The 26,273-nt window shown below is 45.8% G+C and overlaps 3 protein-coding genes across 11 annotated transcripts; 2 read left to right on the top strand and 1 right to left on the bottom strand.

The window, feature by feature from the left end:
• Positions 1-30: 30 nt before the first annotated feature.
• On the top strand, positions 31-10,835 carry LOC106587677 (ATPase family gene 2 protein homolog B). 3 transcript variants are annotated; one of them, XM_014176262.3, is made up of 12 exons: positions 34-700; positions 1,932-1,973; positions 2,460-3,129; positions 3,677-3,862; positions 4,085-4,369; positions 4,539-4,724; positions 4,869-5,027; positions 5,203-5,412; positions 6,522-6,749; positions 7,436-7,570; positions 8,907-9,032; positions 9,259-10,835. In XM_014176262.3, the coding sequence occupies exons 3-12, from the start codon at positions 2,494-2,496 to the stop codon at positions 9,394-9,396; spliced, it is 2,289 nt and encodes a 762-aa protein (XP_014031737.1). In that variant the 5' UTR covers positions 34-700; positions 1,932-1,973; positions 2,460-2,493; the 3' UTR covers positions 9,397-10,835. The 3 variants fall into 3 exon arrangements, 2 of the variants coding, with proteins under 2 accessions (XP_014031737.1, XP_014031736.1); XM_014176261.3 differs by lacking the exon at positions 1,932-1,973 and having other exon boundaries at positions 35-700; XR_001324490.3 differs by lacking the exons at positions 1,932-1,973; positions 9,259-10,835 and having other exon boundaries at positions 31-700; positions 6,522-6,756.
• Positions 10,056-21,407, bottom strand: LOC106587684 (putative proton-coupled zinc antiporter SLC30A4). Of its 7 annotated transcripts, none has more exons than XM_014176271.3 (8): positions 21,385-21,407; positions 19,764-20,319; positions 18,474-18,620; positions 17,480-17,633; positions 14,802-15,036; positions 13,519-13,624; positions 12,594-12,728; positions 10,056-12,091 (listed from the first exon to the last, which is right to left on the bottom strand). In XM_014176271.3, exons 2-8 carry the CDS (start codon positions 20,170-20,172, stop codon positions 11,937-11,939), a joined length of 1,341 nt encoding a protein of 446 aa, XP_014031746.1. In that variant the 5' UTR covers positions 20,173-20,319; positions 21,385-21,407; the 3' UTR covers positions 10,056-11,936. The 7 variants fall into 7 exon arrangements, with proteins under 7 accessions (XP_014031746.1, XP_014031745.1, XP_014031744.1 ...); XM_014176270.3 differs by lacking the exon at positions 21,385-21,407 and adding an exon at positions 21,351-21,373; XM_014176269.3 differs by lacking the exon at positions 21,385-21,407 and adding an exon at positions 20,915-21,177.
• LOC106587685 (biogenesis of lysosome-related organelles complex 1 subunit 6) lies at positions 20,848-25,488 on the top strand. Its single transcript, XM_014176276.3, has 6 exons — positions 20,848-21,130; positions 22,059-22,159; positions 22,824-23,004; positions 23,340-23,427; positions 23,568-23,654; positions 23,875-25,488. Exons 2-6 carry the CDS (start codon positions 22,078-22,080, stop codon positions 23,992-23,994), a joined length of 558 nt encoding a protein of 185 aa, XP_014031751.1. The 5' UTR covers positions 20,848-21,130; positions 22,059-22,077; the 3' UTR covers positions 23,995-25,488.
• Positions 25,489-26,273: the final 785 nt, after the last annotated feature.

Raw genomic sequence — 26,273 nt, 5'->3', positions numbered from 1 at the left:
CGACTTGCTAATTGGTTGAGCGCGGCACGTGTACAACTACAGCCAGTTAGCAAGTCAGACATTTCCGAGTTTCCTAGTTCTGACTATAACGTCAACAATGCATATATCATTGACTATAGAGACTATGCGAGTCTCTCATAACCACATTAATACCACTGCAGGCTGACATTCATCGAGATTTGGTGACATTAATGTAGAATGCTCTTAAGGACTTTCCGTAATTAAAATCACTACATGTTTTTTTCACAAGCTATATCGCCATCAATAATGTAATGTTGCACAGAAGTTGTTTGCATATTGTTGTACACAAGATGACGCCAGTGAGACATGTTTTGAATGATAGTTTTATGTAGCTGGGCGACTGTGATAAAACTGGGGTTTTAAAGAGGCGGAAACTTACGGGCATCTGCTTCCAAGATGTTTCATCACTTCAAAGTTATTTATCAACAACTCTCGAGCAAATATTTTAGTCTTACCATTCTAAACAAACTACAATGTAAAAGAATATCTTAATTATAATCCCTTACCAGCTAACCCCCACATCGTTCGAGAGAATGCTTATTGTTGGCCATCTCATTTTCGACACACATGGCTGCTGTAAACATAGAAATGCAGCATGATAGCGTCTAGCTAACGTTAGCTGTCAAACTATTCGTCTAGTGAAACAAACGTGGTTGAAGATCGTTTAGTACTCATATTGGTAAGTGTCTATAGCTAACTAGCTACTGTGTCTATATGTGTGGCCTTTATGGTGTTGTTAGCTAGAGAAGTCAGCCAGCTAGCCGTCGCTAACTAGCCACCGTGACCAGACAGCATAAGTAGAAATCAGGCTGGGATAGGGTTGCTAAACTGTTTTGGTTATGGTAAAGGTGATTTCACAACTTATAACGGAGCAAATGTTACATCATGGCTCCCAATTTTGGGAGCTCTGCAGTCCGACCTTAGCAACTCTGGGTCAGGCTGCGCTTCGTTGAGGAAGGAGAGATGCCTAGTACTAGAGAGTATGTGGCTGAAAACCTATAGTTCGATCACTGCTGCAGACGACTATTCCTACATAACCATCCCAAATCGCCGCAACGAAGATGCACATGAGCAGAAATGGAGTGATTGGGAGCAGAGTCCCCATTTAACGTGGACGAGAAGGCTATACCTTTGAAGTAGAGGAAGAGTTTCTGACCATGACAGAGTTGTATCTGCAACGCTTTTGCACTCTCCTTCAGCCTGCCATGAAACCAGTAGACAACAATGGGATATGGGTATGGCCTAAGGGGGTACAAGATCCGGACCAATAGAGGAACTGATGGTGAAGCTGTCGTGATCCCCAACAACATCCTGCTGGGGCCAAACAGCAGCAGAATATTCTACCCAGGACAGACCACCCACTGCTATATCTGTAATGCCATGGACCACCAGGTGAAGGATTGCAAGACTGTTATGTGCTGGAGATGCAGTGAGTTCGGCCACAAGTCCAGAGACTGCACGAGTGAAAGCAAGTGCACACCCTGCAATGGTGATGGGCACACCTACTTCAACTGTCCACAAGCCTGGAGCAACAGAGCAAAGAACGGTGGAAGGTTAGCAGAAACTCAAGTGCAACAACCAACACAGCCAGCAGACGAGCCACAGATCCCACAGCACGTCCCCAAACAAGATGAACAGCAGAGAGGTGAGGAAGAGGAGGACAAGGTAACCGAGAGGTCAAGAGGAGAAACATCACAAACCCGAGAGCAACAGCCACAATGAGGAGGAGAACGTTGACAGCTTCGAGTCTGCCAGGGAAGAGCCATCACAAGACACTTCCCTCCCTGATGACACAGGTCCTGCAGCAGACTGGTCCACTCAAATGGAGGCTCATGGTGACGATCCACCAAACCTTGCCAGTACTCCGGCTGCCTCCCACCTCCCTAATGGCTACCCTCCTCTGCCCCCAGACACTTCCAGCTCCAACGAAGGTACCCATCCATCAAATAGTGGTAAGAAATAGCCTGTCTCTTCCCCTCAGGAAAAGGGGACCACAATAAAGACTTTGAAAGAGATATTAAAAACAGCCCTCAATGAGTATCATTAAATAAAAAGGTCATTAACGACTGTACAAGCAAAATTACAAGCATAACTTTTTTATCAGTAGTGGTCTGCCATCTAATATTTCTAAATGTATGAAAAGTTCAGGTGATTATCTCTGTCCAACAAATGTCAGTATTTATCTTTGAAATGTCTGCCTTCTATTATGCAATGTGTATTTATAAAAATATTGTCACGTCATGAATGTTATTATTGAAAGATTATATTAAAACTAAAACAATAATATATGATGAAAATAACTTGAAAATAATCTTTATCTCATAAACAAGAAAAGTAAATGTGATTGTGTGTCTGTCAGTTGTCTGTCTGTATTTCAGTGAGAGAGTCCTTGATGAATAAACCCCATATCCCTGTCTCTCAATCTCTGCCTCCCACAGACAAGCCTGTGTCTTCTCCCCAGCTGTGACAGCGATGGAGGAGGAGGAGGTGTCTCTGAGAGTGCTGCCAATGGACCCAGGGGACCGGGGAACCCAGAGGGTCAGACTGGGCCCAGGGCTGATGTCCTCCCTGGGGTTGGGGCTGGGCTCTCCTGTTCTGGTGGCTCTGTCTGGAGGGTCCTGTCTCTGTACTGCCTGGCCCAGGCCTGACCTGGCTGACGGATTCATACAGATAGACATGAAATGTTGTTCTTCAACTCTTATCTTAAACAAAGCGACACCCACACACCTCAGCTCTAGCCCACTTCCCCCCGGCCCATGCCTAAGTCCTAGCCTCACCCCAGTCTCCTGCCCCAAGCTGAAAGGCATCAGAATAACAGTGGTGGTTCAGAGTGTGGAGTTCCGGAAAACCACTCCTCCCAGTTTCATCCATGAACTAGTGAAGGACATGCTGAAAGGGACATATGTCCACCAGAAGCACGTGATAGATGTGGGTGACTATGACACGGACATTAAACTGATCGTCATCGAGAGCCTGAACCCAGAGTCCACCGTGACTGGTTTGGTTACATCTAAGACAGGGGTGGAAATAATGGGGACGAGGACCCTCCGGTACTACAGAGGACAGCTCCAGGAGCAGCCCCAGGTCCTGCTGGGAGGACTGGAGGAGGTGAGGACCCAGGAAGAGGCTGCTTCTCAATAGTCTACAGTGATGTCTTCTCCTGTCCTCCTTCTCAATAATCTACAGTGATGTCTTCTCCTGTCCTCCATCTCAATAGTCTACAGTGATGTCTTCTCCTGTCCTCCTTCTCAATAATCTACAGTGATGTCTTCTCCTGTCCTCCTTCTCAATAATCTACAGTGTCCTCCTTCTCAATAATCTACAGTGACGTCTTCTCCTGTCCTCCATCTCAATAATCTACAGTGACGTCTTCTCCTATTCTCCTTCTCAATAATCTACAGTGACGTCTTCTCCTGTCCTCCATCTCAATAGTCCATTTCAATTGTCACATCGTTCACTCTGTGACTCAGTAGGTGAAAGCAATATGGACTCTAGGATGCCTCTTGAATCTCTTTTCTCTTCTCCTGAAGTCTTCAGTTAGTCAGAGCAGTTGGAGGAGAGGAGACGAGTGGAGGAAGTCACTGTAGACTATTGAGGTGAAGGAGAGAGAGACCCTTCAGTGTCTGTCTAATCATGTCTTTGTCTGCGATTCCAGGTGTCAGCGTGTCTGAGAGAGATGTTGCGCCTGCCTCTGCAGTACCCTGCTACCCTGGGCTCCCTGGGTCTGTCCTGCCCCAGAGGGGTGCTCCTTGCTGGGCCGCCGGGGGTCGGAAAGACCCTGCTGGTCCGCTGCCTGGTGGGGGAGGTGGGGGCCAACCTCATCACAGTCAGAGGACCAGAGGTAAGAGTACATATATACACATATGAACGGACACACACAGTCACATAAATATGCATGCATATACACACAGAGTATTACACAACACACACTTGAATACTTACATGAAGCAAGATTTACCCAGCCTTCTTACATATGTTGTTTAGCTTGTGGGCTCGATGTTACACAATACACACACACTGGCTGAATGTAATTGGACTTTACCTTGCCTCCTCCACGCCCCAGGTAGTAGGGTCTCGGCCAGGGGAGAGTGAGGAGAGGTTGCGGGCGGTGTTTGGTCGGGCGCGGGCAGCGGCAGAGGAAGGGCCTTGTGTGTTGTTCCTGGATGAGCTGGACTCTCTCTGTCCCAGACGGACTGGATCCTCCGCACCCGAGAACCGGCTGGTCGCTCAACTGCTCACGCTCATGGACGGCATGGACCAATCAGATCGCTTCCTCATTGTAGGAGCCACTAATCAGCCGGACAGCTTGGACCCGGCGCTACGGCGGCCCGGGAGGTTCGACAGAGAGGTGACTTAATGTTGTTATTCAAACTTAATTCAAAGCAGAAAGTTCCACAGAGAGGTACAGTAACATACTATCCTGTGCCTGTTGCCTCCAGGTAGTCATTGGTGCATCAGTAGTTATTCATCCTGTCTGTAATGTAATGTACTGTTTCCTCTCTCTCTCTGTTGTTCAGGTGGTTATCGGTGCCCCCACAGCACAGCAGCGGTTATCCATCCTCTCAGTGCTGTGCAGGGCCATGCCAGTGTGTGTCAGTGTGGACTGGGCAGAGCTGGCCCAGAGGACTACAGGGTATGTGGGTGCTGACCTCAGTGCTCTCTGCCGTGAGGCTGCCATGCTGGCTATACGACACAACACACAGGTAAGCATAGACACACACTCTAAAGTCAGCTCATATGAGCCGGATCATCCACACACACACTTGTTCTAACTTCTATCCAGGTTATTGTCATTGAGATAAAGTCTTAGCTCATCGTCTCCTGCTGTGTGTTGTGTATGTTGTCAGGGTTCAGGGGAGCAGGCTATCACCATGGAACACTTCCTGTCTGCCCTGAAGACTGTCCGTCCATCCTGTCTGAGGGGCAGTCTGGGACGGACAGATCTCCCAGCCGTCTCCTGGGAACAGATAGGAGGCCTGGAGGAAGTCAAAGTCAAACTACAACAGGTACTGGTGGAACTATACCGGGAAACAGCAGCATTCCTTTATTCATTTGACCAATAACAGATACAACAGACACACCGCTCTGCTCCAGAGTAGTGCACTAGAGAGTAAGGTGAATAGGGTGTCATTTGAGACTTGTCATGACTTCCTGTCCTCTGTTTCTGCTCCCTCCTTGTAGAGTATAGAGTGGCCGATGCGTTACCCGGAGGCGTTTGTGCGTCTGGGTCTGTCCCGTCCCAGGGGGGTGTTGCTGTACGGTCCCCCAGGCTGTGCTAAGACCACCCTGGTCAGGGCTGCAGCCACCTCCTCCCACTGCTCCTTCCTGTCAGTCAGCGGGGCTGACCTCTACTCTCCATATGTAGGAGACTCGGAGAAGGCCCTGGCTCAGGTAGGGGTTTGGAGAGCCCCTCGTCTTAACCAAAATGTTCCTATTTTTCTTGTACTAGCATGCAGTGTTAGACATTTTTTGAAGCAGTTCAACTTTGTTATTTGGAGGAATGTTGCTGTCATGCTTTAATCAATATAATCACTTTGGTAGATTATTTTTTTTTTACCTTTAACTACCGTAATTTCCGGAATATTAAGCGCACCTGAATATAAGCCGCACCCACTGAATTAAAAACAATAAAAATATTTTGAACATAAATAAGCCGCACATGTCTATAAGCCGCAGGTGCCTACCGGTACATTGAAACAAATGAACTTTACACAGGCTTTAACGAAACACGGCTTGTAATAAAAATAAATAGGCTTTAACGAAACACGGCTTGTAACAAAAAAATTAAAATTAGCAGTAAGCTTTAGTTGTCTTTTTAGTGAATTCCTCACGCTGCTATTTCCAACGTCTTATCATCAACTCATTAAGACCAAGCTCCCGTGCAGCAGCTCTATTTCCTTTTCCAACAGCCAGATCAATCGCCTTCAACTTGAAAGCTGCATCATATGCATTTCTCCGTGTCTTTGCCATGATGAGGGTGACAAAATGACTACCGTAATCAGAATGATGGGAAGTTTGAGAGCGCTCAATTTAATCTAAACAGTAAACAAAAAAGTTGTTTGACCGTAACCCGTTCGGCAATTTCATCGGTCTAATGAAAGCTTCATGCCGCCCAAAAACTGAGCACGTCACAGAATGTGTTTTTTTTTTTTAGCAAAAAAATTGAAAGCGGGAAAAATCCATATATTAGCCGCGTCATTGTTTAAGCCGCGAGGTTCAAAGCCTGGGAAAAAAGTTGCGGCTTATAGTCCGGAATTTACGGTAGGCAAGTCAGTTAAGAACAAATTCTTATTTTCAATGATGGTTAGGAACAGTGGGTTAACTGCCTTGTTCAGGGGCAGAACGACAGATTTGTACCTTGTCAGCTCGGGGATTTGAACTTGTAACCTTTCGGTTACTAGTCCAACACTCTAACCACTAGGCTAAGCTGCCGCCCCATCTACTTTGGTAGATGTTATTGTGTGTACGTGTACAACCTTGTGGTGTGTTCCTGTATGTAGCTCTTTCGTCAGGCACGGGCCTGTGCTCCCTCCATCCTGTTCCTGGATGAGGTGGACTCTCTGATTGGCTCCCGGTCAGAAGGCTATGTCCCTCAGAGTGCCCAGACCCGCCTCCTGTCTGTGCTGCTGAATGAGCTGGACGGGGTAGGCTTTAGGACCCTGGAGAGGAGAGGAGCAGGGAAGACCCTACAGGCTGAGAGAGTGGAGGAGCGCCACCAACAGGAACATGTAGGATGTAATGTCTGACTACTAGAGCACCAATCAGAACTGGTCGTTTAAGGAAACATACACCGCGGACTCCCGGGTGGCGCAGTGGTCTAATTGTGCCACCAGAGATTCTGGGTTCGAGCCCAGGCTCTGTCGCAGCCGGCCGCGGCCGGGAGGCCCATGGGGCGGCGCACAATTGGCTGAGCGTCGTCCGGGTTAGAGAGGGTTTGGCCGGCAGGGATGTCCTTGTCTCATCGCGCACTAGCGACTCCTGTGGCGGGCCGGGCGCAGTGCAGGCTGACCACGGTGGCCAGGTGTACGGTGTTTCCTCCGACACATTGGTGCGGCTGGCTTCCGGGTTGGATGTGCATTGTGTCAAGAAGCAGTGCGGCTTGGCAGGGTCGTGTTTCGGAGGACGCATGGCTCTCGACCTTCGCCTCTCCCAAGTCCGTACGGGAGTTGCAGCGATAAGACAAGACTGTAACTACCACGAAATTGGGGAGAAAAAAGAGACCACCTATAATCACACAAAAAACATACACACCAACAGAAAACTTTTTATATCGATTCTGCTCAGAATCACTGAATTACAAATCACTTAGAGTAGCGATTCTGAGCTTCACATTGCTCAAACTGATCGCCTCAAACGCCCTGACAATCGCTTCTGTTGTTAACATGATGTCCTGTCTGTCTGCCCTCCCTGTCAGTTGGAGTACCAGGAGGTGTGTAACAAGGAAGTGATGATCGTAGCGGCCACTAACAGACCAGACTCTCTGGACAGTGCCCTCCTAAGGCCTGGAAGACTGGACCAGATAATCTACGTACCCCCACCTGACCTACAGGTAACTATTACCACCTGACCTACAGGTAACTATTACCACCTGACCTACAGGTAACTATTACCACCTGACCTACAGGTAACTATTACCACCTGACCTACAGGTAACTATTACCACCTGACCTAGAGGTAACTATTACCACCTGACCTAGAGGTAACTATTACCACCTGACCTAGAGGTAACTATTACCACCTGACCTAGAGGTAACTATTACCACCTGACCTAGAGGTAACTATTACCACCTGACCTAGAGGTAACTATTACCACCTGACCTACAGGTAACTATTACCACCTGACCTACAGGTAACTATTACCACCTGACCTACAGGTAACTATTACCACCTGACCTACAGGTAACTATTACCACCTGACCTACAGGTAACTATTACCACCTTCACCTGACCTACAGGTAACTATTACCACCTTCACCTGACCTACAGGTAACTATTACCACCACCACCTGACCTACAGGTAACTATTACCACCTGACCTACAGGTAACTATTACCACCTGACCTACAGGTAACTATTACCACCTTCACCTGACCTACAGGTAACTATTACCACCTTCACCTGACCTACAGGTAACTATTACCACCACCACCTGACCTACAGGTAACTATTACCACCACCACCTGACCTAGAGGTAACTATTACCACCACCACCTGACCTAGAGGTAACTATTACCACCACCACCTGACCTAGAGGTAACTATTACCACTTTCACCTGACCTACAGGTAACTATTACCACCACCACCTGACCTAGAGGTAACTATTACCACCACCAGCTGACCTACAGGTAACTATTACCACCACCACCTGACCTACAGGTAACTATTACCACCACCACCTGACCTACAGGTAACTATTACCACCACCACCTGACCTACAGGTAACTATTACCACCACCACCTGACCTACAGGTAACTATTACCACCACCACCTGACCTACAGGTAACTATTACCACCACCACCTGACCTACAGGTAACTATTACCACCACCACCTGACCTACAGGTAACTATTACCACCACCACCTGACCTACAGGTAACTATTACCACCACCACCTGACCTAGAGGTAACTATTACCACCACCACCTGACCTAGAGGTAACTATTACCACCTGACCTAGAGGTAACTATTACCACCTGACCTAGAGGTAACTATTACCACCACCACCTGACCTAGAGGTAACTATTACCACCTGACCTACAGGTAACTATTACCACCTGACCTACAGGTAACTATTACCACCTGACCTACAGGTAACTATTACCACCACCTGACCTGATCATCCCTCTGATCTCACACCCTCCTCTCTCTCCTCTCCCCCTCCAGGCGCGTGTGTCCATCCTGCAGGTGTGTACAGAGAAGATGCCTCTGGATGATGATGTGTGTCTGGAGCAGCTGGCTAGACACACTGACCTCTACTCTGGAGCAGACCTGGAGAACCTGTGCAGAGAGGTACAGAGTACCAAAACACACCTCCCCTGTAAATACAACATACTGTACCTGTCCCTTTAATCCTTCACAATGAGGTACAGAGTACACCAATACACCTGTCCCTAAAGTATAGACAATGCTTTCTTCACCAGTCACTTTTAACCATAGAAGAGAAGAGATTCAGCAACATGTTCGTTTATACCATAGAATGAGAGCTGCGGGGGTTTAACTGTAATGTTGTCTGCAGGCGGCTCTGTTGACCCTCCAGGATGAAGGTATGGAAGCTTCTAGTATCAAACACCGATACTTCCTCCAGTCTTTACAGAGGATGACTCCCTCTCTCTCGACCCAGCAACTACAGACATACAAAAACCTCTTCAGATGAAACTATAGACCCACCCCATCAGATGACGCGGCGGACTTGGAAAATAAAAATAATTTAGGTTCCTTTTTTGTGGGTCTGTTGGCTGTTATGGTGAGTTGACGGTATGTAGGCCTAATTACATTAGGATGATTGTTACTTCTGTTATGACACCCTCCTACTGATTGTAATACATCAGCACAAACAGGATCTCCAGTCCTCCAACAGCACACACTTGTTGTAGGCGTACAAAAACACCTGATTAAACTAAGGGCTTGATGATTAGAATCAGGTGTGCTTGTCCAGGACCACAAAAATATTTACTGTTGGTGTAACTAGAGGACCTGAGGTCAGAAACGGCTAGTTCATGGTCTGGCCCAGCGAGTCAAGGTCAGGAACCCCCTTCCTGATTTTCACTCAAATTCTGTCTTATTGGGTAAAGGATAATGGCCAGTGAAAGTCAAACATTGAAATATTTTGACCTCCCCACAGTTAATGGAATATACAAGTGTAAACTTTAAGTCTATTTTAGCTAGAAAAGGTACAAGTATTTTGGCTAACAGCCGATTTAAAAAGTTGGACATTCATTTTAGCCAACACATGGCTAAGTCAAGGAAGCTTACCAGCAGCAATACCTCTGCTCTAGTCCCCTTTAGAAGCAGAACAAACCACAACTCTTTAGGTCAGTGTTCAAAAGAAATTTATTTCTAAATGTAACAGGTTCTTCACATGTTTCCAGTCAATGAATCTGCCAGTTGAAGTGAGAGTGACAGACTCAGACAGGTCTCAGTCTAGTGATAAATTAACTCAAACATTGATAACCATGAATCATTTAAACAAACAGCTGATCATGTGATCAACAACCAGGCAATACTGCATCCTGATGTTAAGGGAATAGAAGTCTCGGTTCTAATGCCCATATTAGTTTACCACTTAAAGTATGCCATTTGGGACGTATCCATACTTCATTCTACGTAAGTAGTACACGAGTGTGGATATTGGAGCAGAGCCTTAGTGTTCAGGTTGAAGGAATCAATGTGCAAATCACTGAGTGCTGCTGTAGAGAGCCAACCCTGACAACAGGATAGACCAAATGCCTTTTAAAATGAACATAAAATTAATCAAAACAAGAGCAACACAAGGCAGGTAATGCATATACTGAACTGATTTGCAGTTAAAGAAAATGTCATTTTAGTCTGTTCATACCAACATGTTGATAAGCTTGGACAGGAAGACTGACAGTGGTTTAAGGAACCAACCAGGACCTGAAGACAATGCCAAGTGTATTCATATACACACACGATAAATATTGGCATCTCACAGCCCTCGATGCTTATGGAACAATACTGCATTTCTGAAATGTTGACAGAATCAATCTGATGAGCAAATAAACCTGGCTGATATTAACTAGAAGCAGTAGTCATGTATTACCCTACTACAGTATTAAACATGATTCAAAGTCACTTTCATTGTCAGTTTCCTGATTTCAGCTAGAATAAGTTAACTGTTAAAGAAACAAGTAAAACAAAAAGTGTGTGGTCAGTACTCTAAATTCAGATAACCCTTAACATAAAAACATCCTCTTTGTCTACTGGTTTAACACGGTCAGTAAAGGAGAAGGCATTTTCAAACATTAGCAAAGGCAATATGGACACGATCATCAGATTAATAATACGATCAGATGTAGAGATGGCCTGGGCCTCATTTCTGGCTGTGCCTGAAAACGTTACTGGCTTCCTCAGTCCTTTTTCCTCCCTCAATTCCTCAAAGCTCATTGGAGGTGGTCATCAGAGGATAGGACCTTGGATCCTCTCCTCCAATTAACTTTGAGGAGTTGAGGAAACAAGGACAGAGGAAAAAAGGATTGGATAGCTAGTAACATTTTCAGACACAGCCTCACATCAACCTAGTCAAACACTGATACACTAGAAGACCAATACGAACTTCAGATATTCACACAGTTAACTTGCATTTCTGTGTAAGTTGTTGCATTGGCGTGCCAGACTTTACATACAGGTGCATATCTCATGTTAGGATTGGTCCTTAACAGGTCAGAGTAGATGCCAGTGGTTCTACCTTGTGAGGAGATGACAGACACCGTGAATCTTAAATGTCCTGAATCTGATGTTCCTCCGTTGTGTTTTGAGGAGGCAGCAAAGAGGATGCAAGGAATCAAAGAAATAGAATTGAGATGAACCCAGAGACATTCCCTTTTGTCACCCCACTGGAAACAATATAACACCTACAGTCAGAGCGCTCAAACAAACATTAACACAGTTCAACTATACAAGTACCAAAAAGAAAGGAATAATGTTAAACATTTACAGGCTTTAATGGTGATTATTATAGATCTTTTGTTTTTGTTGAAAAGTTAAGATTCGCTCAACCCCTCTTCAGAAAGCTTTGCAAGCAGGTCAACAGCCCAGGAGGAATCAGCTGTCCTTTAAAAATAAAATGTGCATCTGACTGACTGTCCGTCCAAATATCCTGGCAATGGCATCGACCAGATCACTATGCTTTGGCACCAGTCTGGTTTAACCTCCTCAGACTGCTTTTAATTCAGGCTATGTGGTGAACTCTCGGCAGTGTGTACAGGTGCGTGTAGCCCTGTTTCTGTGTGTCTGGACCTGCACCGTGCACCTGGTCAGGCCGTAGGTGTGGATCAACAGGTGTCTGGCCTTGGCCTGCACGTCCTCCCACGCACTGGCACTAGAGGGCGCTAGAAGCACAATGCACAGAAATAGGTTAGGACACTGGCTGTTCATTTATCTTTCGATTGCTCACATCCTCTCGAAGCCTCCTTGTTAAAATCCATTGGAGAAGTCGGTCCGAGAGGAAAGGACCTTGGGAACTTCTCCAATACAGTTGAGAAGGTCGAGGACAAAGGATGTGAAGAATGTGCACCCCTTTAGTCTCCCAGGGGTGGCGCAGCAGTCTAAAATACTGCATCTCAGGGCTAGAGGCATCACTACAGACCCTGGTTCGATTCCAGGCTGAATCACAACCGGCCGTGATTGGGAGTCCCATAGGGCGGCGCACAATTGGCACAGCATCATTGTAAATAAGAATTTATTCTTAACTCACTAGCCTAGTTAAATAAAAATCACAGAAAGACTATTTGAGATATAAGCAGAGTGTAGAGTTCCTAAACCCATCAACAGAATGCACTCCACATGCCATGTGTACAACTAACAAAGGAGAGGAAGTCAAAGGTCACTCACAGAGCCGCAGGTGTGCGAGGGCCGAGGTCTTGTCACCGGTTAACGCCCACACGTTGAGCTCGTCAACTGATTGGACGTCCTCCAACTTCAGAAGGTCTTCTCGGATTCGCTGAACGTCCACATGCCTGGGAGCCCCTAACAGCAACACACACTTTCGTTTCATGAAACTCAGAACGTTAACATTGTTTCTCTCTAGCGAGTCTTGTTGCCATGTTCACTAAGTTGTTTACAAAAGACTTGTGCCTTTCATAGCGTGAGAACAATCTACTATTATTTAAACATTATGGGACATTTTTACAGCTCCAGATTAGGCAATTGAAAGTGTGTTTCAGTGCAGGACTAAGTATATTAACGCAGCTCTATATAATCATGGTTAGAGTTCATGACAGTGTCAGACAGGAAGTGAATAGAATAAGCATTTGTTCTGATGACAGTAGATCCTTCTGGTTAACGATGAGCAGAAATATGATGATGTAGATTATCTCCGTCTCTCCTGCACATTATGGTATGATCTACATCAGCTTACTGGTCCTGGGGACCCAAAGGGGTGCACGTTTTTGCTTTTGCCCTAGCAAATCAAAAGCTTGATGAGTTGAATCAAGTGTGAGTGCTAGGGTGAAAACTAAAATGTGCACTCCTTTATGCCCCCAAGACCAGGACTGAGAACCACTGATCTAAATCACATACAGTACGCATAGGCTAATACACTGGTTCCCAACTCCAGTCCCCCCAACAGCACAGAGTTTTGTTGTAGCACCAGACAAACACCTGATTCAACTAATCATAATCATCATCATCATCATCCCCTCAATGAGTTGAATCAGGTGAGTTTGTCCAGGCTACAACAACGTGTACTGTTGGGTGTACTGGAGTTGGGAAACACGGGCTAATATATGAACTGCAGTACATGTAGCCGTTGTCTCACCCTCGAGGACGATGACTCCTGTGTCCCGTATGATGCGTATCGTTGTGAACAGCACCAGGATAGAGAAGATGTAAGTACAGATGGGGTCCGCCAGCTTGTACTCTGGCTAGGGGGGGCAAAGGTCAGGTCAATCTAACAGCTTGGTCGTTAGGCACAAACTGAAGGAAAAAGACAAATAGTTCCTTTCCATGTGGACTTGTCCAATAAGGCAGGGTTTCCCAAACTCGGTCCTGGGGCTCCCCTTGGGTACAGGTTTTGGATTTTGCCATAGCACTACACAGCTGATTCAAATAACCGACTCCTCATCAAGCATTGATGATTTGAATCAGTTGTGTAGTGCTAGGGCAAAACCAAAACGTGCTGCCAGGGGGGGCCCCAGGACCGTAGGTACAAAACCAAAACGTGCTCCAAGGGGGACCCCAGGAACAAAACCAAAACGTGCTCCAAGGGGGGCCCCAAGACCCTAGGTACAAAACCAAAACGTGCTCCCGAGGGGGGCCCCAGGACCGTAGGTACAAAACCAAAACGTGCTCCCGAGGGGGGCCCCAGGACCGTAGGTACAAAGCCAAAAAGTGCTCCCGAGGGGGGACCCCAGGACCGTAGGTACAAAGCCAAAACGTGCTCCCGAGGGGGACCCCAGGAACAAAGCCAAAACGTGCTCCCGAGGGGGACCCCAGGAACAAAACCAAAACGTGCTCCCGAGGGGGGCCCCAGGACCGTAGGTACAAAACCAAAACGTGCTCCCGAGGGGGGGCCCCAGGACCGTAGGTACAAAGCCAAAACGTGCTCCCGAGGGGGGACCCCAGGACCGTAGGTACAAAGCCAAAACGTGCTCCCGAGGGGGACCCCAGGAACAAAGCCAAAACGTGCTCCCGAGGGGGGCCCCAGGACCGTAGGTACAAATCCAAAACGTGCTCCCAAGGGGGGCCCCAGCACCGTAGGTACAAAGCCAAACGTGCTCCCAAGGGGGGCCCCGGACCGTAGGTACAAAACCAAAACGTGCTCCGAGGGGGGCCCCAGGACCGTAGGTACAAAGCCAAAACGTGCTGCCAGGGGGGCCCCAGCACAGAGTTTGGGAAACCCTGCAATAAGAAACGGTAATTTGCGTTTGCCATTGCAAAATGTTATACAACTTTTTCTGTTGCATGGACTAATGAACACAACCCTGGCCCGACCAAGAAAGCCCTTAAACCATCCCATTCATCCCTTCAACATTAAACAGTTCCAAAATAAATGGATCTTTAACCCCTCTTCCTGCTCCCAGGTCAGACGTTCCAGCCTACCTTGAAGCGAACGATGTAGGCAGCTATGAGGACCCCTATACTCTGGACCAGGTCTCCCAGTGCATGGATGAAGGCTGCCCTGACCGCTAGGCTTCCCTGGGGCCCCTGGGCTGGGGGGCCACCGTGGCTGTGGCCATGGCCATGTGAGGGTGGAGGGGGAACCCCGTGTGAGTGACCATGACCCCCGTGGGAGTGGAGGTGACCGTTACCGGTCTGGTTCAGGAGGAAACCCATACTAAATAAATAAAGAGAGGAGAGAGATTTGTCAGTTTGCTTTATCTTCTGGTGGCCGTTTAATTATGTACTACTACTACGTTAATCATTACTATACATGATTGAGGCTACACGCCCCCCGCTCGTCAACACACTACACACGCCCCCCGCTCGTCAACACACTAACGGTTTTGACTTGAGGTTATTGTTTATAGCGGTGCCAGGTAGGTTGTGCCTACCAGAGAAAATATTGCTTTCTCCTTTTGGTTTGGGAGGGAATGAGTCCCATCTGGTCCGTCAAGTCTACACCAATACAAAGGACTCATGTAAATGTCAGGATGGAAATACACTTTCCATAAACCCTTAAAACATTGGAAATAACTTCAAAGGTATTCTTTTCTGTGGGTTGTATTACCAACATAAATGATCACACACACACACACACAATAATATAACAAATAATGAGTTCTGGTTCCTCCAGAAAAGTCCTGAACCTCGGACCTAAAAGAGCCCAGCACGGTAAAGAAGTTCAGGGAACTCAAGTGACCTTAGTCACGTAATGTTTGTCCGTTCATCCAGTGTAGCGTAAACCCAGTACCAATCATACAATCAAAACAATTATTTTACCACACAAACATAAAGCATATCAAATCTTAATAAGTCCTCAAACACAACTAACTACAGAAATCATCACGGTATACATCACACCAAAACAAATGAAATACCGTATACAAAAAGGTTGTAGTCAGTTGGTCAGTCAGACAAGCCAATCCGCTAACAGATTTCCAGCGGAGAAAGGCCATGAACAACAGAGAGGTGTAGTCCACGGACGCTAAGAGTGGACCCGATCCTGGGTAAACTTGCTATTAGGCTACAAAGCACACTTTTAAAAAGGCAACAAAACAAACGGAATAGAGCAGCTTTGGAACTGAGGGCTGGACACATCCTCAGCTGAGCCTGGCTATTTAATATGGGAATTAACACGCCACGCTCACCTGCACACAACATTTTTTTAAAAACCTTTATTTATACAGGTTTCTCATTGAGATAACATCTCTTTTTCAAGAGAGACCTGGTCCAATAGCAGCAGGGACAACAACATTTCAGACAACCTACATGCACTAACAACACTAAACAAAACTAGACAATTACATATTACGTTAAAAAAAACAGCTGTCCTAAAGACTGATATTTCCATGGACCAGGAGTTAAAACTCCAGCAACATGACTTGATCAAATGTTTAAATGTTCAGGAGAGAATTCCAGGACCACGGAGCTGAGTAACTAAAACTATTTCTACCATGACCTGTTCTAATTCTTGGTACTGTTAAAAGCCAATGGGACCGTAATTGATATTTATTTACCGACATGATTAAAAAAAAAGAACAGTGGCATTTGACCCAATATGGCCTTATAAATCAGTGTATACCAGTGTTTAAGCCTACGCAAGGTCAATGACGACCAGCCAACAGCGCTGTAGAGATCACAATGATGTATTAGACGTTTCTGATTGGTAATGTACCTGAGGACCACATGATACACTGAATCAAGTGCTCTCAGGGTAGTGGTTGAGGCCTGCATATATAGAACATCACTCAAATCTTCCTGGCCTGCTTGAGCTTCCTTATCAAGTTCTCCACATGAACAGTGAAGCTCAGCTGGACTTCCTCCCACACACCCTAATATTTGTACACTTTGACTTGCTCTATAGTATGTCCAGCCAATGTAGCAATGACATGATTAGTAACATGCCTGGCATTTGAAAATACCATGCATTTTGTTTTACCCGGATTCAGAACCAGCTTTAAATCATACAGATTCTGTTGATGCTCTTTGGGCATTTTCAAAAGCCAAAGAAACTACCACCACTTGAATAAAGAACAGTATCATCTGCATAAAAATTAACATCCGCTGTTTTTACAGCTCCAGATTACGCTCATCTACACGCGCCACCACGCTCATCTACCACACGCCACGCTCATCTACACACGCCACGCTCATCTACACACGCCACGCTCATCTACACACGCCACGCTCATCTACACACGCCACGCTCATCTACACACGCCACGCTTAGCATCATCAACAACACTCTACACACGCCACGCTCTAACCAAGTGAGTCACACAATTGAAAGTAATTTAGCTCCAGTAGTGTGGAGTGGATACTAAAAGACCTTTGTCCTGCAGTAGTTTATGACATCTCATCATACACTGACTGTGGGTCTTTTACAGCCAGACACACTGCTGTCCTTGGCTGGAGACAAGGAAGCTTCATCATTCATTCACTCTAACTGGAATCCCTCCCTCCCTCCTCCCCACTGTCAGGTCAGGGCTAATGAGTGTTCTGGTGCATAATGACCGCTCTCTCTGTCTGTGTGTGTGTGTGTGTGTGTGTGTGTGTGTGTGTGTGTGTGTGTGTGTGTGTGTGTGTGTGTGTATGCAGGTGTGTACTCAGCTACTCACACTAGGTTGACAGCGACCCCCACAGCTGCAGTGATGAGCATGGCATCTCCGTTGATTTCAAAGTCTTGACTGACAGTTCTCTGCACCGCCTCGTTCAACAACACCCCCGTTAGGATGTAGATGAGTAACACACTGATACCGGCTGAGACCACCTCTATGGGGGGTAGAGACACAGAGATGAGATGATACCGGCTGAGACCACCTCTATGGGGGGTAGAGACACACAGAGATGAGATGAGACCGGCTGAGACCACCTCTATGGGGGGTAGAGACACAGAGATGAGATGATACCGGCTGAGACCACCTCTATGGGGGGTAGAGACACAGATGAGATGATACCGGCTGAGACCACCTCTATGGGGGGGTAGAGACACAGAGATGAGATGATACCGGCTGAGACTACCTCTATGGGGGGTAGAGACACAGAGAGATGAGATGATACCGGCTGAGACCACCTCTATGGGGAGGTAGAGACACAGAGATGAGATGATACCAGCTGAGACCACCTCTATGGGGGGTAGAGACACAGATGAGATGATACCAGCTGAGACCACCTCTATGGGGGGGTAGAGACACAGAGATGAGTAACACACTGATACCAGCTGAGACCACCTCGAATGGGGGGGGTAGAGACACAGAGATGAGATGATACCGGCTGAGACCACCTCTATGGGGGGTAGAGACACAGAGATGAGATGATACCGGCTGAGACCACCTCTATGGGGGTAGAGACACAGAGATGAGATGGACCAGATAATGTACCGACATGTTTATACTGGACAGCTGAATGTAACGTTAACAGTTTACTGTCTGCATCTGAAACAGTAGTAACCTCTGAGCTTCTCAATCACAAAGTCACTTTCCTTACACAGTCCGAGGAGAGAAACATGAGACAAGATCAAAACACTGCTGACCTCACATTCCATCTCAGAAATATGATAACTTTCTAGATGTCTCTTTATGGAACAAGAGGAGAGGAGTAACAGTAACGTACCTAGGCGATGCAGTCCGAAGGTGAATCTGTTGGTGGGTGGTTTAGCAGACAGCCACAGTGCCAGCAGAGACACCACTATCCCAATCAGGTCAGTTAACATGTGGAGAGCATCAGTCATTATGGCCAGACTGTTAGCTACATAACCACCTAGACACAGAGACAATAAACACATCATAATACATTATCGCCAACAAAATTTCACTTAGGGCCCACAAAAGGCTAGGACTGCACATGTGGGTATGGATGGAACTGGGTACGCAGACCTGAGAGCCACTGCTGCCCCTCATGATGAGTTCAGATTTTGTGGCCCCACCCCATCAAAGTTGCCTATCCATGACCTACATTATAACCTACATCTCCACCTACAGACACACACAGATAGCTGTTAGCTACATCTCCACCTACAGACACACACAGATAGCTGTTAGCTACATCTCCACCTACAGACACACACAGATAGCTGTTAGCTACATCTCCACCTACAGACACACACAGATAGCTGTTAGCTACATCTCCACCTACAGACACACACAGATAGCTGTTAGCTACATCTCCACCTACAGACACACACAGATAGCTGTTAGCTACATCTCCACCTACAGACACACACAGATAGCTGTTAGCTACATCTCCACCTACAGACACACACAGATAGCTGTTAGTTCATTCAAAACGGCTATTTCTCAGAACATAATCAAACACACATTACATTTGTCATCTTAGGTGCATGTGTGTATTGTTATGGCAGCTGGTGATTGTACAGGTACACTAATACCACTATGTGTTGAACATTCCTCCACTCTTCACCTGGGGCCAGGTATGAGGAGGGACGGGTATGACCGACTAAGATTACAGATCCAATCACAATGTTGATGTGGGAGATGTAGGATCTGAAAATAAACTAACTGAGTACAGTCTACAGCTGTCCCCAGCCCTGGTCCTGGAGAACTACAGGGCCTACACTGTGCAGACTTCAGTTTCAGCCCTTCACTAACACTCTTCATTCACCTAATAAGAGGTGTTGATGATTAGTTAGTTAGTGGAATCAGCTGTGCTCTAGCGCTGGGCTTGCAGTGCAACCGCAGTACCTCTCCAGGACCAGCGCTAGTGAGTAGGTCCACTCAGGGTACTTCAGTTTGGAACTTGGAAGTCAATGCTCCAAACATCATACCAAATTGATTTGATTGGAACTTGAAGGCCACAGCTTTAACCTCACAGTACTAACAGTGTATAATGAGAGTTTGTAGTCAGTCCTGTAACAGACTAGTGTAGTGTGTTTTGTCTGCTCACCTATCAGTTCTCCAATCATGAAGAGAAAATACAACACTGAGGCGCATGCCAACTTCTTCATCACTCTCCTCCGTTTAACCCCCTCTCTCTTCCTCGTGCAGCTCTCACACTGCGACCGGTCCATGTTGACACCGGGGCTCCCCAAGCTCCCCGAGGACGAGTCGAGCAGCGAATCGTCATCATCCACCACCACTGTGTTCACCGCGACGCCGTTCGACGGTGCCCCTGCTGCGTAGTCCTCCATCTCACCGGAAACCACCACTTTGAGTTTGTTGAACTTGGGCGCCTCATCCTCCGCGAGCTCGTCCCCGGAGAGGTCAAAGGGCGCCGTGTCGCTCAGGTCCCAGTCCTCAGGCTCCTTCCTAAAGGCGGACCGCACCTTGCTCATGAAGCTCGCACCACCTGACATCGTTAACGCCAGTTGTTGACAGGTCAGGAGCTGTTAACTTTCAATTATACCGGTCTGAGTTTGGTGTGCTTCTCACCAATGTCACCATGCGGCCGTCTTATAACGTACTGAATCAGTGGTTGTAACGTTACATCTGTGTTGACACACCTGAAACATGGAAATAATTCATCATTAACAGAAAGAAAGAACACGTCCTATCGTTACTTAGAACACATCCAATGTCTTAAAACGGCACAGTATAATAAATATGATTTATTTTAAATGTAATAGCTAACTGCACACCAGGTTGACATTTAAGTATGTTTCGATCGTCTACCCGTGTAACAGAATACTCCGAGGTGGACATGGATTTAAGGAAGCCTACATATTCAATATTTCATGCACTGAAAACGATAACCATTCCATTTCAGAGAATTCTGATGATTCGAGGGGAACTTCAATGGGGGATAACAGCACCTCCAACAGAAAAGCACAAACAATACATCCACACTCGGCTGAATCAAAACAGCTTGCTTGTTGTCTGCATGCAAATCCCTCGTTGTCATTAAAGAATTTAACGTTGAAAACAACAATCTTGTTGACTACACACAATAATGTCTGGCAACAACTCATCCGTCCAACAAATCGATTCACCATTGACAGAAGAGGGGAGGCTTGATTGGTTAGCCAACCTAGCTCGGAGACTCGAGTTTTTAACTGAGCTGAAAACATAACAATCCTCTTAGAACAGCGTTAAAATTACCGATCGTCAGCCTTTTCTAGGGGAGACCATTTCCTCACTGTGATTCGGTTCAAAACCATTTCTCTAACATCAACATCGCACCGTTAATAGTTTGAGAAACAAGTAATCAAGCTATATTCGTTCAAACAGGAAGTCCAAACACAGTCACATGAGTGACGCCCTGTCACATGATGTTTTCCAGACGTTGCCGTTGTTGATGGAGAGCTAATTTCAAAGGTAAAGGGTTCAAAATCATCTGTATATTTTACAATATATCATGATTGCCTCCATTTGAAATGACTTGAATGTGTTTTGCTGCCCTAGCTAACTGTAGAGTGGACAGCATTTCTAGATTTATTCAGAATGGCATAGCTAGCTAGCATAGCCAGGCACCATAGCGCTCTCCTAGACGTGCTGATATCAAACTAGCTAGCTAGTTGATCTATTTTATTGATACCTGGTTGTGTTGTCTTAGTCAGGCATTCACTTACAAAGGACATTCAGCCAGAGCTTGCCAATCCTTCCCTGAATAACTACTGGCTTTTCAGGCATTTGCTCCAGCCCTACTGTAACACACCTGATTCTACTAATCACCTTTGATCAGCTGAATCAGGCTTTTTAGAGCAGGGCTGGAATAAAAGTCTGCACACTTCTCCAAGAGGAAGTGGGTTTGCAACCCCTCAGTAGGTTCAAGGGTCCAAGTGGCTAACATCTCCAGTGTTTCCCCTATATTAATTTATCAGTGGTTGGGCAGAATAAAACAAGAAATAATAGTTAACTATTAACAGTTCATATTGTGTTAACTCATACCCAAATAATGTTGTTGACTCATCCTATACTTGTATTTGCATAAAATAAAAAACCCACCTCAAACTTTAAAAAAATGCTTGCTATTTTGTCATATAGTGTGATGTAATACTCCTCAGAAGGATTAGCTGGCCAATCAGCAGTCCACCTGCATGAATATTTTTAATAACCAGTATACGCCCACACCATTCCAACACAGAAAAGCTTTGTTGACATACTTCATTACCATTTTTTGTAAGGAAAACTATTTCACTGATATTGTAAGTAATTATAGGTCATATTTCATAGAAATCTGGAAACACCAGGCACACCGCTAAACATTGCTAATTTTGCCACTGCTGCTGCTTGCTTTCTTTAGGCTGTAGAATCAGACAGTGATGTCCAACATGGAGACAGAGGGGAGGGCAGATGAGGGCTCCTCGTCTCAGCGTGACCCTCCTCAGAACACTGGCAGCTACGGTAACTAGTTATGAGTTGCACATGCTTATCTCAACTCTGAATCAGACTCTTATGCCTGATTTGGACTACAGAACCGAACTGAACCAAGTTGAGTTGTATTGGGCTGGCCTGGTTACATATTCACAATAGTTTCTGGAACCATGCTGGACAAGATATTGTGAAAATTAAATATTTGAGCCAGGACAGTACGGTTCATGTCTACCCTAGAGTGTGAATCAGTCACTTTTCAGTGCTTTTCCACTGGCAGGCTTTGCACCAGTTTTTGGTCCAAAGATGTTTATTATAATAATAAAATAATTTGGTGTGTGCTTACAGTATATTTGTCTAATTTGAATTGGAAATGTGTTGTTTGTATATCCCCTCTCCCTGAGATACTCTGAGTGTGGGATCACGGTCAGGGTCTGCCATTATCAACGGCGGCCCTGGAGCAATTAGGGGTTTTCACCTTGTCGGCACGTTGATTCGAACTAGAGACCTTTTGGTTACTGGCCCAACACTCTTAACCGCTAGGCTACCTGCCACCTCCGAGACCTGTCCCAAAAAAGCCCCAAAAAGTCTAGGGCCATGGACCTACCCAGACATGAGGTCAGACTGAAGGGAGTGGGACTGGTCTTTCTACATATGACCGGTTAGAATTGACAAAGTGTTTGTTATTGCCCCTCAGATTTCAGCCTGACTCCCCAGGACTCTCGGCCTACAGAGGACTCCCAGCCTGCAGAGAAATCAGTCCCTATTGAAGAGCCCATTGTAGTGGACAGAAAGGCCATAGAGAAACTGACAGAAGGCCTGCTCTCTCACTACCTGCCTGACCTCTACAGCTCCAAACAGGCTCTGTTGGAACTCAAGTTAGTATTCAAATCACATCAGACATTAAAACAAACCCTTGGGTTGCATCCCAAACGGAACTCTCTTTCCTTTAAGGTGCACTACTTTTTACCAGGGCCCATAGGGTAGTGCAATATGAAGAGAATAGGGTGCCATTTGGGATGCACTTGTTGTTTCCTCTAGTCCAGTTTCATCTTTCAGTTTATTAGGAGGATAATGATAATTCACAGATCATGTTGTAATTAGATTCTACTTTAAAAGATAGTTAGTATTCTCTGTCCATGTTACAGATGTTGTGGTGTGTGACTGTCTTGTGTTTGTGGCTCTTATGTTCCTCTCCTTTCCTCTTGACCAGTCAAAACCAAGTCATCCTGCTGGACACACTGGAACAAGAAGTCACCAAATTCAGAGAGTGCAACTCCCTACTGGATCTAAACTCACTGGTACATTTGTCTGGCTGGCTGGCTGGCTGTCTGTCTGCCTGTTGTTTCAAACATACACAGCATCTGAAGAGAATACTTTCATTGTCCACCCCTCCTGTTCCCTGTAGGACTGATGGATGTTTGTAACCAGTTTGTTTCAGTTCACAGAGGCCAAGTTTTATCACGGTAAACTGGTGAACGTACGTAAAGACATGATCATGCTGCACGAGAAGACAACTAAACTAAAGGTGGGTGAATGTTTATTTCCCCCAGAATGGACTATTGTTGCTTAGCTATTGCTCACCACATAGTTTCTCCTCCACCTCCTCCACGCATTCTCTCCTTTTCTATGGTAGCAGTTGATAAGAAATTGTTGTTTTAAATGTAAACCTAAATGTGAAATTACTGACATTGAATTGAATGGGAAACTGGGATGTTTTTTAAAACAATTTGTCTCTCTGTCTCCAGAAAAGAGCGTTGAAGCTCCAGCAGCAGAGACAGAAGGAGGCTATGGAGAAAGAACAACAGAGAGACAGGGAGCTGGAGAGAGAGAGGCAGCTGATTGCCAAACCTGCCAAGAGAACATAGAACCATCCATGAACTCTGTCCTAACTCTGTCACTGCCAACTATACTATACAGCCAAAGATGAGGGATGCGTCACACATGTCGCGGGCTCCGATCCTGATCCCCTCTCTGGTTGTTGAACAGTAGACCAACTCTATTCCTCAAGATGACACAGTTCATCCATGGTTGTTGTCAGAAAGTCAGACATGATTTGGTCTCTTGTATACAGAGGTGTTAGGACAAGTACTGCTTGGAGGTAGTTTTATATTCAGAGGTGTTAGGACAAGTACTGCTTGGAGGTAGTTTTATATTCAGAGGTGTTAGGACAAGTACTGCTTGGAGGTAGTTTTATATTCAGAGGTGTTAGGACAAGTACTGCTTGGAGGTAGTTTTATATTCAGAGGTGTTAGGACAAGTACTGCTTGGAGGTAGTTTTATATTCAGAGGTGTCAAGACGATTACTACTCCTTGTTAGTTTTTGTGGCCAATCATGCTGTTTAGATCAGAATCAGCACAGGCCAGCAGTGATTATTCCTCACTTCATCCTAAATGGCTGTAATAATAGAGATTTCCGAGGTGAATAAAAGAGAAGAGCCGATGCAGTCAATCAAAATCAATCTGGTTTAATACAAGTTGCAACAGAGAGACTCCTCCAGCACAGAAGCAGAGAAAACATCTCTAACCCGTTTCTCTAAGTGTGTTTTGAGTAAGTTTGAGGGGTGAATGCAGCATATTGGGATGTGTGAAACTTCCTCTTCAGCATCAAGTGTCCCCACTAAGACGCTTCAGAACGGCGGTCACCTGTGCTAGCGAAGCAGAGGTCCTGGGGTTCCAGCTGAATTAGGAGGGAGCAGTACTTACTAAGGAAGCAGTGATCCTTTACATAAGCAGGCCCTTATATTCTAATGTCACAGCACCAATGTTCGGTAAACACCAGCCGAGAAGCTTGTTGGAAGTCAACATCAGCTGCTACAGAATCACAGTGTCACAGAATACAATAACAATCAGTGTCCTCCAGTCTGGCGTCCACCACTATCAACAGATATGAGAACAATCCATAACATTCAGTATCAAGTCTAGTGACCATCAACCTGTACACAAATGAGTGTCCTAAATAGAACACTGGAAATCATGTGTATTACACAAAAGGAAAACATCTATATTAAGCATTGTATTAATTGCTAACTAGCATTAGCGCAATAACTGTAAGCCTAGTTAGCATTGGTTCGCTAAAGTACCTCTATCTTGATACTGGACAAGTTCATCTGACTCTGGGGAAGTAGATAAAGGGCCTCGCTGCCAAACTCCCGAAGTATCCCTTTAAGTGAATATGCTGAATCTGAGCTTTGTGCATCTTAAATTACAGTCCCCTGTTTTAGTCATTTGACATACCCACCAAAAGTGGCATGCAAATGACCAAGTATCTCAATGCATTTTCAAATGTAAATTTCAAAGTGTGAAGATGCCCACAATTAACCTGCCATTCCAAATAAACAATTGTGGCAATCCCAAATCAATTACAGACTGGGTTGACTCCCACCTCCCTCCCGGCATTCAACCAAGCATCTCTTCAATTCTTATTACATTAGTTTGCAGTTCAGAACTCACAACAGCACACATGAAACATATGGGTGTCAGAGTGGCCTTTGTGTTGTCCCGATATCAATGTCCAGGGCACTAGCGGTTCTGGGGGGTGGGGGGGGGGGGGGGGCAGTGCCCCGTGACAACAATTTTGGCCCCCCTAAATGTGGAGTATGAAATCATTTTTACATAACTAATTTTTGCTATCGTTCTTTTTTTACATCCGTTATTAGACAGTGGCAACGATGATGATTATGAACATGGTCCTTTGCCTGCTAAGAAGAAAACGATATGACAACAATAACGTCTAATGTAACTGGCCCCTCTAACAGTACAACTGGCCCCAGGTTGGCCCCCCCAGTTGAAATGGTCTAGAACCGCCACTGGTCCAGGGGAAGTCTGATTTCCCTACCCGGACAACCTGAGCTTCCGCAACCATCCTTTGCTCTCCATTCTGCCTCGTCCGTTTTTACCAAGGCACCAGCAGCATGAGAGAAGTTTAGATTAGATGCCTGCTCCATGTGCAAAGTCTCAGGACACTTGCAGCACTCCTGCAAAAAGGGCAGTCAATAGCTCAGATGCTGTATCCAGGTTGCTGGGTGCAGGCTCAGCAAAGACTAATTCACCACTGTATGACTAATATTTTCCATACAAATGTTAAACACAAATGTCAAAGAAAATAACAACACTTGTGATGGAGACACTTTTTAAGTTGACATAC

Source organism: Salmo salar, chromosome 26 (genome assembly GCF_965601325.2).
Source record: "Salmo salar chromosome 26, fSalSal1, whole genome shotgun sequence".
In the NCBI taxonomy this organism is placed as follows: Eukaryota; Metazoa; Chordata; class Actinopteri; order Salmoniformes; family Salmonidae; genus Salmo; species Salmo salar.
The sequence above is the reverse complement of the archived record's forward strand: the minus strand, read 5'-3'. Positions and strand labels throughout refer to the sequence as shown.